Source organism: Python bivittatus, unplaced genomic scaffold, assembly GCF_059951505.1.
Source record: "Python bivittatus isolate LINGU-HERP-01145 unplaced genomic scaffold, Pbiv_v1 ctg000350_np1212, whole genome shotgun sequence".
NCBI classification, from domain to species: domain Eukaryota; kingdom Metazoa; phylum Chordata; class Lepidosauria; order Squamata; family Pythonidae; genus Python; species Python bivittatus.
The window spans coordinates 42552044-42564326 of record NW_028277074.1 but is presented as its reverse complement, the minus strand read 5'-3'; the positions used below and the strand labels follow the sequence as shown (position 1 = coordinate 42564326).

General features: G+C 39.3%; 1 protein-coding gene across 3 annotated transcripts in view; it reads right to left on the bottom strand.

Moving 5' to 3' along the window:
• Positions 1 to 337: 337 nt before the first annotated feature.
• Positions 338 to 12283, bottom strand: part of ATP10A (ATPase phospholipid transporting 10A (putative)) — a 135374-nt gene continuing 123428 nt past the window's right edge. For 2 of the 3 annotated variants that reach the window (XM_015887280.3, XM_025163619.2), the window contains exons 17-21: positions 9308 to 9508; positions 6712 to 6792; positions 5492 to 5596; positions 2591 to 2778; positions 339 to 1828 (exon numbers count right to left, since the gene is read on the bottom strand). In XM_015887280.3, coding sequence (XP_015742766.1) covers positions 1129 to 1828; positions 2591 to 2778; positions 5492 to 5596; positions 6712 to 6792; positions 9308 to 9508 — 1275 coding nt within the window. In that variant the 3' untranslated portion in view covers positions 339 to 1128. Of the gene's footprint in view, positions 1829 to 2590; positions 2779 to 5491; positions 5597 to 6711; positions 6793 to 9307; positions 9509 to 12283 lie in introns of all 3 variants that reach the window. The other variant, XM_088145011.1, reaches the window with a different exon arrangement.

The window sequence follows — 12283 nt, the reverse complement described above, 5'->3', positions numbered from 1 at the left end:
GCAAATTTCCCCATAAGGTTCAATGTAAATATGGTTAATCCGTTCCGCCCTCCGCCCAAATTTGGTCACACCCCGAAGCAAATTTTCCCATAAGGTTCAATGTAATTACCATTAATCCGTTCTGGCGTCTGCGGACCACACGTCAGGGGTGGGAAAACGGCTGGGTGCGGCGGGAAAACGGCTGGGCGTGGCGCGGTGCAAAAACGGCCAGGCGCCGCATGGCACGGCGGAAAAATGGCCAGGCACCGCGCGGCGCGGTGGAAAAATGGCCGCGGACCACATGTCAGGGGCGCAAAAATGGCCGCGGACCACGTGTCGGGGCAGAAAAATGGCCGCAGACCACGTGTCAGGGCGGAAAAATGACCGTACCCCGAGGTGGAGTTCGCACATCGAGGTAAATTTTTGTGGCTGGAGCTGGTCGTAACCCGAAAAGTTCGTTAGTAGAGGCGTTCGTATCCCGAGGTACCACTGTATTTTTAATGGATCACAACAATTCTCACCATTTCCCAAGCATGTTACTACTTATTTCACTGAAAGTGGTTCATTAACGTAAAATGAAGAACTGTCACACACAGTATATCAAGATGCAATATGGATTTTACTTGTTTATTATTTTCTCATAATACACAAACTGCTAAGGTTGAAATATAAAAAATAAGGTCACACTTGTAAGATGTTAGCATTCTTTTCACGGCAGTGGGATACTATTTGGTAAAGTGAAGTTTTCTTTTAGGAAAATTTCTTAGCAACTGGCTTCAGTTTCTTCCCCCTGCTCATGTCCCTTCAGTTGAAATGAGGACTGTTTTTATCAATTCAGTGTAGCATTTTCTTCCTATTTCCCCCATGAAAGCTAAATCGGTCCAATGGCTGTGACCTAGTAAATGAGTTGATAAAAGGACCAATACTAATAAAATTTTGCATTTGTATAAAATGAGATGAAAAATAAATACGTACATATACGTATATATAGGCATCTTTATTTGTATATAAAGCTCTTATTTTCAATATACTTGCTTAGATTTTCTTTCATAATAAAACTATGTACCGATGAATGCTCTTTTCATCCTAAGAAAGAGAGCACTCTATCCTTTTGTGCAAATAGAAAATGTATGTTCTGTAATGCCAATGTCATAAAACGGTTGTTTCAAGAGATTCAGTTTTCAAGCAGTTCCCTGAAGAAGTTTTTGTCTGCTCCTGAAAACAGGATGAGTTCTGCTCTGTCAAGCCCTTGAAGTCCTGAGAATTGCAGCTACACAGAGTTGTACTGTCGTGTCTTCTGTTCTGTAAACTGCCTGAGAACCATGGCAGATCACTTTTGATGCTCTTGAACAATGGAGTTGATGAAAACCAGTTTAACAAGCTGAAATCTGACCCATCTACTCTTGAATTCCATTGTACTGTTTCATCAACATTCATCAATGTTGGCTCTAGATCAGAAGCACTTTTCTGAAAATCTAACGACAGTTCACCTTGATCATCAGCTACTGAAAAATGCCCATTTCCCTCACAAAATTGAGCACCAAGAGGAGAAACAAGAGTATTTAACTCTGTTGAACACCCTGGTATTGGCATCTGAGATAGCTCCCTTTTTTGTTGAGATAATTCTGTTGGCCTGTTGGGGTTACAGGTCCTTAAAAAACCACTAGTAATGAAATATGGGCTTTCAGGAGAATAACCAGTATTTTGATAAATTTGGGGATTGGTATCCTTTTTGGCGTTCCACTTGTTTAAAAACTGATTGCGTGAGCCCGGAGGTATTCTAGACAACTGGCGTCCAAGTTGAAGCTGGGTTGGGAAAAGTGTGCCTTGAAGTGTTCTATACAGAAATCTGATGGAGAGAAGTCAAAGAATTAAAAAAAAATCAAAAGAATACTGTACCAGTTATTTAAGTCTGAATGATATAAGAAGGATGATAGCTGACAGCCCCATTAGGTACACCAGCCCAGGGAATCAAGCCCACCTGAAGGCTAAAATTACCTTTATTAAGATTAATTATAACAACAGCATCTTGCAAGTCTGATTGTGCTGTGCCTCCTCCCCCTTCTCATATTGCAGTGAATTAGGGAGGCATCTGTCTAAATTGCTTCTGAATGTTATCTTGTTGTTCTGGACTTAAAAAAAAATGCTTTAGCCCCCATTGCTTAGGTTCCTGAATATCTCCATCAAGATCATCCTCCTTACTCTCTACACCCCTCCCCTGTTAGCCTCGGTCCTACCTCCCCGTGCCCAGAAAACCCTGGCTCAGGGTCAAAGGAATGAACTGCAGATTCACTGCTCTCTTCTGCTGGCAACTCCCTTAGATCACTAGTTAAGTTCTGTAATGAGGCTGTACAATGAGACTTTTACTTGTCAGCACATCTTTTTGCTGTGATTTACTTGATGTTCACTTTCCATCTTTGTTATGGTCAGTGGCAGGAAAAATAAAGGCATTGATTTATTTGGGCTTTGTCACCTCTATATTCTGATTATTTCAACATATGCACATTCGTTCCCCATAGGAATATGGCTTCCAAACAATATGTGGAAAAGAAAAAAAATGCTATAAAATTAACCCTCTAAGTGATGCCCACAACAGAAAAAGATACTCTACCTGGGAAGCAAAGCCACAACAGGTGAAATAAGACAAGTCAGATAAAACATTGGGTTTCCCATCAATCTCTCCATAATCCAGTAGGGATTGGATGGAGGATAGCATGTCAGACAAGAAATATTATAAACAAGTGCCACCATGAAGAATAAAACAACGCTGAAGACACATGAGGAGAAATGTAGCCAAGTCTGAAAGAAACATATTCAAAATTAGTCTGCAATTCTGTATCTTGTTGTCCTATAGCATGGCACTGAATGTTCAGACAAAATGGATCTCTAGCACTTCTTTTCTAGTTCAAGAGGAAATATTCACTGCATTAACAGGCAAATCTAAGGAACTCTTGAGTAGGGGTTTCCTAGTTCTGTTGGGAGAATTTTGAAACCAGCATGAAATCAGCCAAATGGTGTTGCCAAACTGGGCATTTCCATTGGAGGAGGATTTTTATTACTGAGTAGGTCAGTAGATACAACTGCAGAGAAGAAACAAGTCTTCTCTGAGCAAATGAGCACTCATACCTGTTTTGCTACAAGGCACTACTTAGCTAGCAAAATTTTGAATAATTCTCACAATATCCAAATTTTCTGGTGCATAATCAGACACTCAGATATTACACAGGACTTCTCTCTAAAGTTTCAAAGGTTACCTTCCCTTGTTAAAATGTCCTATGAGAGTATATTCTTATCTTTCCTCTGAGCAGCAGTTAATCTTCAGAACTTTTACAAAGAGTAGACACACCAAAAATAAAAACTTATTCCATACTTTGTACAGACAGACTCCTGTAATAGTACACGATATTAAAAGCTAGGCAAACAAGTCCATACTAGGTAGATAATTACACAAGTTTCACATCTGGATTCTAGCAGAAGTTTGAATTTATTTCCTTTATTTTAATGGATCGTTGTTTCTCTTTTTTCTTGTTTAAAGAAATCTTTGAATTTTTAAAATGTATGGGCTGAAGGCAGAAACAAAGCTGGATGTATCTGTAGCATTGTGTAGGTTGCTTGAGTAATGGCTAAGCAAAGCACACTTGCCTAAGGGAGAAAAAATCTAGGCAGAAAACCCCAAAATCTCTTCCTGCTGTTTTGAGTTTTGAGGCAGCTATAATGTTGGTGGAGATCAGATTATTTTCTAGATTGTTATTCTGATGCAGAAGCCATTTCATGTATTCCAGCACACATTGCCCGCTGGTATCCTTATAGAGGAAATGTGAGACAAAAGAACAATATTTGCTGATGTCAGTAGGGATGGAGGAAAAAATTGATCTGGATTATTATATGAACTTATCCAAGTGGATCCTCCTGAACTAAAAAAGAACATGTGGCAAAACCACACTGTTCTGTATTTACCTGTGTATTAAAGAAAAGTAAAAGCAAAGATGTTACACTAGCTAACATTTGTTTGCAACAATATGAACAATAGCAAAATATATAGACAAATATATGGAACTGAGTCCAAGTCCAAGTGCTTGTTATGGCCCTTCAAGGCCTAGACGGCTTGGTTCCAGGCTTCCTTAGGGTCCATCTCCTCCAGGTGGAATCTAAGAGGTGTCTTAGATTCCTGCCCCCAAGAGAGATCAAAAAGCATGAAGGTAATCCCTCTCTGTGATGCCCCAACAATTATTATGGGACCTCTTATCCAGAGACATACCAGGTGCCTCTTTATTGGCTTTGTACAGAACTGTCAGTTCCATTTTAGCGGGTGGTAAGTGAACAATTATTCTGGTTTGCTGAGATTTGTTTTGGAGTGGTTTTACCCTTTCTGGTGCTATATTTTACCTATATAAACTCTTGGGAACTGAACGGCACGGACATTTTTGTAAATAAATAAGTAAATACGGATAGAGTAGAACAAAAACACTGAGGTGGGATGGAAGCATCTGTGGGATCTGCTGCTTTTCTAAAGTGATGAAACAGCATTGGGCTATCACAATGCAGGCTCTGCTCCTTTTGTATGTGCATGCAAGGGGCAAAGCTTGTACTGTGTGAGTGCAACACTGCTTTCATCATCCTTCCCCCCACCATGCCACTGGAGGGGGGATTAAATTAGTGAGTGACATGGAAACAGAGAAGAAACAAATTTATGGTTAAGAAATAAGCACCTGAATGAAGCATGTAACTGGAGGCAGCTGCAAGGAGGACAGTGTTGCTGGAGTTGGTAGTAACCGCACCATTTACCTATCTTACAAGAATCCCATGTATGGAGTTTTCCAGCATATAAGTTCAGATGGAATAAACACCTCCTGTGCTACAACTGTACTACCTACTTGGTCTATCTTCAGTTCCAAAATCCCCACTTCTTTCTATCTAAGTTATTGCCTCAGTATTGCTTCCCCGAGGAATAAAAGTAATGAAAGCATGAATCCTGAACTCTTCCAATATGTCCTTATAAGTAGCGAGTTTTGGAAACAGGTTAGCAGGTGTCCTTCTGAAGAGCATAGGAACCAGTTCATATTGGAGAACAAGGGAGATGAGAAACAGAAGGGTAGCTTGAAATGCTAAAAAAAGGAGCGCAAAGCTGAAAATCTTCAGATGCAGACCAATTGAGGGAATGATAGCTATCAGGTCTTAAATAATAATAATAATTTATTAAATTTATTTAGCCACCTATCTCACGCTTGTGATACTATCAAATATGCTACGTTGGGCCTATTGTGGATGCTTGTGAGATTCAGAATTTTGCACGTTTGTGTGTGTGTGTGTGTGCAGAAACTCGAGCAAAACCCCAAAATGAATATAGCACGAATATATATTCAATGAGCTCTTATTTACATATAAAAGAATGTATAAAATCATTATCTGCTGAAGTTTGCTAATAAAATCAAATCTAATTAAAAGGCAAGAGAAGAACTACAGCTTGAGTGGCAGAGTGTAATGCTAGGCCACATTTGTGAAGGTAACTTACCCAGGTTTTGGTTTCTATAGCTAAATGGAGTATTACGGTAAAGAGAGCTACTGTGGTGATAACAGTTCCCCATGAGAATATGTCCACATTCGAATCATAATATATCTAAAAAAGTTAAATGAGATTTAAACACATTTGATAATTAAAACATGAAGAATATTAACCCAAAACCCAGAGACTATGAAAACTTAGGAATAGTTTGTATGTTAGACAGAGTAATGCATACACCTTTTGAGTCTACACTCAAAAAGATGCTGTGTTTCAGTCATAATTGCCTGTGAATACACTTGCTTATCTTATGTTTCAAAAGACATTTGTTGCATATCATTTGGCATTTTTAGGTTCCAACAAAAAGCAACTGTGATAGGAATCTACAGTGTATTATTTGAATTAGTCCACCTGTGATTAGAGCAGAAATGTTGGCTCTTCTGAATCAGAGGTTGTCCTAAGAATACATGTTTGGAAAGAATTAATAACATGGCTATCCCACTCGGTAAGATATAACTGTTTAGACCCTATTTTGGAATATACTAATTAATTACTATGACTATCATAATAAAATTGTCATAACTAGAAAAACATACCAAGAACATTACTGAGGTTCTTGTTCTCTTTGTCAGTTTGCAGAGGTTTTTCCAAATTCTCTCCAAATAATTATTATCCTTGATAATGGCAATAATTTTCTTTCTACAACATCAACGAATGATGCTAAGTATGAGGCAAAATGGCCTGACTGCCAACTCCCTACTGCTCCCCAAAACAATATTAGGAAAAAAGAAAGTGATGATACAGAGTGCTAAGCCTCACTCTGGAAAACTGTTGGAAAAATTCTCTTCCTCCTGGAGAAAGCTTATAAATGGAGTGGTGAGAATTTCATAGTTTTTGTGCTCATCCCCCCCTCTCCCTATTCTAGCTCTATGGCATCTGGATTCTTGCTGAATGGTACAGGGAAAATACAAGCTCCACTGGGTGATGCACACAAAGCCGTTTTCCTACTGCTGATCCTTATCACCTACTAGCAGCAGTCTAATAACTGTATCAATAACCAATAACTTTGGATGTGTTTTTGCATCTACAGCCCCAATAATCCAAACTCATAAATGCAGAACTGACCCTCCCAGCTCGCTTAGTTTCACTTACATACATTTGCTAAGCCTGGCTTCTTTTCCCCACGATTCAAGAACAGAAGGATCAGAGCATGCTTACAATGGATAACTTACAAAGTAAGGAATGAAGAAGCACACCAAGCTTTGATAGAGAGCATCAATCATGTTCATCCAAAACATATGCGGCTGGTACTCCTGTAATGGGAGAGGCAGAGTGAGAACGTTACCTCTGATGAAACACTTCTTGTTTAAAAAGAAAACAAAAAAGCTCAGTGATTAAAAGATGCAGAAGAGTTCATGTGGGGATTTCATCTAGAAAAGCTGCTGAATACAAATCATATTCTGAGCCAAAGAAGTATTCCCATCTAACCTGTTTGGCAGTTTGACAACCCTCCAACCCAGTCCAACATTCTCCAAAAATCCTTCCCTTTCAAACATAGTTCAGTGGACCACACACTTGGCCTCGTCCCTCTCCACTGTCCTACCAAGAGCTACTATAGGTCCTGAGAAAAAAATACATTTTCCACCTGATCACTGATTTTCCTGATGCTCATACTAAACATGCTGTCCTACTACCTGGAATAGTACTATAGCCAGTATTACTTCAGTCCAGAGTTGAAAGAGGAGATCAGGGAGAGTTTGGGAGATCAAAGTGGCATGAGCAGAATGAATAGGTTTGGAAAGACTGGCTCAGAAGCATCAGATTTGTGAGTAAGGCAATTGCCAGTGTTTCTGGAAGTAGCCCAGATTTTCTTCTTCTTCTGAGTTAGTCTGTCATGAAGAAGGGAAAGGATTATCTATCTCCAGTACCATGGACAACCCTACTTCAGTTTTGACAAGGGATCATATGGTCAAACTCTGAAGTGATGTTCTCATATCTCTTGATTCCTGAATGTGGCTCCAGTTCTCAGACTGTCATAACTGACAGTGATATTAATATGTCAAAGATGTTGAATCCAGACAAGTTAGCTGGATTTAGTTCAGGCAGGCAAGTGAATTAGGATCTAGCTTCTGCTGATTTCAATAAATATAAAATGGAACTAAACAGTCTGGATTTAATGAATCGTTTTTAATTATGGTGATTATACATTATATCTTTAGTAGCAGAAGCCATATGCCTCTCAATTCCATTTGAGTTATTCATGCCCAGCAGATCTTACTGAAGATTGATTATAGTGTTACTATTGGTCTATTATTTCAATTTGTATTGTCCATGTGCCATTTAACAGTGATGGCTATCTGAGGATTATAAACACAAAATATAGCAGAAATTATTAAAACAGACCACCCTGGAGAAAACTCACATCCAACACATTAAAAAGGGGTCACATAGCATCCTGACCCAGTTCAAGGTCTTTCTAAATGATGGCAGGAACAAGGCCATCTGAATCTTTCCATAAGCCTCTTCTTGGCTACTCTGGTAATCACTTTGGTGACTACTCAGGGATTTGGAAAGCTTTTTGTGAAGGTCTCTTCTTATTTTCTTGTGAAATTACTTAGCTATCTGTGCAGGACAAGAGCACATGTTTCATTCATTGTTTGGCATTATCCTCTGTTCCCAACACTGAAATCTAGAAATGTATTCTGGCCTCAAGCTTCACTGAATCCTGCAGTCAAAATACTGTATGCAGTTCTGGGAGGAAGGAGGTAGACCTTATCTCTGTCCTGTAGGATTTTTTTTTTTCTCTTTGGAATTATTTCTTGGGCTGCCTGCTAAGGTTAGAAGGTCTATATGCCTGATGGCAATATAATACCCAAGTTCTTTATTAGAAGTACATATAAGTACAGTGGAACCTCGGGTTACGAACACTTCTGTTCATGAACTTTTCGGGTGACGACCAGCTCCGGCCGCAAAATTTTGCTTCGGTTTGCAAACTCCACCTCGGGTTACAAAGAGGATCCGCGGCCATTTTCCCGCCCGTGACACGTGGTCCGCAGCCATTTTACACCCCTGACACGTGGTCCGCGGCCATTTTTCCGCCCCTGACACGTGGTCCGCGGCCATTTTTCCGCCCCTGACACGTGGTCCGCGGCCATTTTTCCGCCCGACACGTGGTCCGCGGCCATTTTTCTGCCCCTGACACATGGTCCGCGGCCATTTTCCGCCCCTGACACGTGATCCGCGGCCATTTTTCCGCCCCTGACACGTGGTCCACGGCCATTTTTCCGCCCCTGACACGTGGTCCGCGGCCATTTTTCCGCCCCTGACACGTGGTCCGCGGCCATTTTTCCGCCCGACACGTGGTCCGCGGCCATTTTTCTGCCCCTGACACGTGGTCCGCGGCCATTTTCCGCCCCTGACACGTGGTCCGCGGCCATTTTCCACCCCTGACACGTGGTCCACCCGATTCTCCCTCCAAGCAATAGCTGCCTCCCTGTCCTCCACGCCAGAACAGATTAACGGTAATTACATTGAACCTTATGAGGAAATTTGCTTCGGGTCGTGACCAATTCGGGTCGCGACAAGAGTCACAGAACGAATTAAGTTCGTAAACCGAGGTTCCACTGTATGCTTAATTTGGATAATGTTTGCATTATATTGCATTACATTATATTATACATTGCAGAGCAATTTTGGATGGGCCTTGACCATATGCTTTTCAAGAAGCCTGAGGGGTCTTGTGATTTTGCTTAAATTAAAAAAAAATTAAGAATAGTTTTGGTATCATATTTTAGGACCTGAAAAATGTAAAAATGAACACATTTTTACCTCCATCTTCTGACCACTTGTGTAGAGTTGAGGCATAGCAATTAATGTCTCTGCAGGTACATCTTTATCAAGAATTCCAACAATCAATTGAGGAAGAGATGAAAATAATAAATTAAAGAAGACCATATACCACGGATCAATCATCGGCATCCCTGAAAATCCACAGTAAAACTGGTACCAGAAAAGAAGGGCCACAAACATCTTTAAAAAGAAAAGAAAAAGAGCAACTTGTGAATCTTCAATATTTCCAAGCAGTATTATCCATGTGTAAAATTGTAGCAGGAATACATTGAATGTAATAAAATGTCCAGTTCCAGGTTTAGTTCTTTCTCTGACTCAACAAATACTGCCCAATCCCTCACCATCACAGACATTGCCTTTCAGTTCCCTAATGATTGATTTGAAGAGAAAAAGAAGCTGAACTTCCCAGGTATTGGGGGAGAGGAGAAGATAATTTGGTACTGAAACATGACCTGGTCTCTCCTTCACAATGATCAGGTAGGAATTTAGCTCAGACATAGCTTCCTCTTAGCTTGGCATTCCCTTTGAAATAATTGGAATGAGACAATTACAGAAAACTTTGTATGAGACGACTCTCCTCTTTAGCTATTAATTTGTTTTGGAGAATGTTATTTATATCTATCTATCTATCTATCTATCTATCTATCTATCTATCTATCTATCTATCTATCTATTCGCTATTTGATTTTGTTGAGGTTTTCACTACATATATTTCATATTCTACATAACACTTACTTGTAACCAAAAATATTTATCATTAAGAAACATATTACTGTGAGAAGGAAAGTTTATTGTGTGTTTACTGATTTAGAGAAAGTGAATTGGCTTGAATTATGGAATGTTCTGTGTGAATATGGAGTTGAAGGTTGGTTGCTGAATGTGACAATGACAGTGTCTAAGGAAAAAAAAAGCACACATGAGAATAAATGAAATGTTTAGCAAGTGGTTTAATATCAAGTAGGCAAGGATATGTAATGTTCACTTTGTTGGTTAATATATTTATACATAAATATATGAGGAACATTTATGGTGATGTTAGAAGTGTATGAGTTGGGATCATGATGTACATGTGCTTTTGTGTAGAGTACTATATTTTTGCCCAAGAACCTGAACGATCTGCAGCAAATATTAGATTATATGATACAAAAAGAAGTATGCATCTAAAAATTAATTTATCAGAATCAAATGGAATGAAGAATTGCAAATTATATGCAAATTATGACAAACTAGTAGAGAGTTAGTAGTAAGCATGTGGCCTGTTGTGGGGAATTAATCTTTGCTGAATGATGTGAAAACGCCTATGTAAAAGAGTGTGCTTCTGCTCATTTGTTACATGGAAGCAAGAATTGGGTATGCCAGGGAAAATACAACAGCTTAATGCAGTGGAAATGAGTTATTTAAAAATTGTGTATGGTTAAACAAGAAGAGAGAAGTCAAAAAGGAATGGGTCCTGAGTGAATGTGGAATGAATATAAAAGTGAGTGACCTGTCCAATCCCCCATTGAGGTGGTTTTGTTATATAGTGAAAATGAATGAGGATTGAATTGCAAATTGATGGAAGAGTGGATGGGTCAACAGGATGGAAAAGGCTGAGAAACTGAAGCATTGAAGCATTTTAGCACTGAAGATGTTACCTAGCCAGGTAACAAAACGTCTGCAAGAAAACAACCAAGCTCAGAGAACCCCAAGGACTCCACAGGGTTGAGAAAGTTAGATTTAGAAGGAATTCCTAGAATCTGCTGATCCTACAACATGGAGGTTGGGGTGGGGGTGGGGGAGAATGCTGGGAGTTCCCACTGCCTAGGAATTTAGAGGTTATGAGACAAACAGATGACCTCAGTTGCAGCCCCCCTGACTTCAGAACAGGTTTTAAATGGCCCCTTCCTTATTGTTATTATTCAGGAGATTAGTAAAAACTGCTTTTCTTTTTCTTCTTTTTCAGGTCCTTTGTAGTGGAGAGCCTTACATGAGGCAAACAGCAGCTTTAAGGAATTGATTGGCATCGGTGGGTGGACTGTATTTTTATACTGATTTTAGAAGTTTATTGGTTATAATTGTAAGGTACTTATAAATGATGGATCAAGCAATATATAAATATTTCTGTAAATAAATCCTACAAAGGAAAGGTTAAAAGTGTAAAGAACAGAAGCCTATGTATGAAGTGATATATTGAGGTGGTGGAAACAAGGATGGTTTATCAGAATACAAAAGGACGGAGTGGTATAGACATTACGTTGCTGCAAACTAAATTAAGGTCTATTTCATTTTCTTGTCCTTATCTTACATCTTTGATTTCTTTGCTTTACTATTTCTTTCTTCTTTTATAAGTTCTGTATAATGTTCTTTACCCTGAATAATGTGATGGGTATGTATGATCAAGCCTCCTCACCCTGTTTTCAGAGTGAGGTTCAAAGCACAATTACTCGTAAGAGTGGCAACATTTAACCTAATGCTGATTCTGAACCCAGTTCTAGGTGGCAGGTGGAGGTGGGGAGTCTCTGTCACCCCGCGTATATGGGAGATGTGCTATCTGAAAGGTTAAGTGTTAAGCTGTTCTTTTTCTCATCAAATGTATTGGCTGAATGATCCAGAGGTTTTATTTAAAAACAAGCAAACAAGCAAACTGTAAAGAAAGACCGCTGCTGTTCCTTTGGATGAGGTACGGTGGTGGAAGCTTTTTGATATCAATTTTTAATCTAAATGGATTTTAAAACTGTTGGTGAAAACAGAGCTGTGTTCCCACTGTTTCCTCTGAGAATTTATTTTAACATTTTAAAACAGCAAATGTAAATATATAAATATGATAAATAAATAAATAAAATAAATGTAAATATATACAAGGGCTTCCCTTGTATTCGGATTTGTCATAGGCATCCATAGAGATGGGGACTGGCTTCAAAATGGTGGGTGTGACTAGGCAATTAAAGGCCCGCTGCTTTTTGCACAAATGCAATG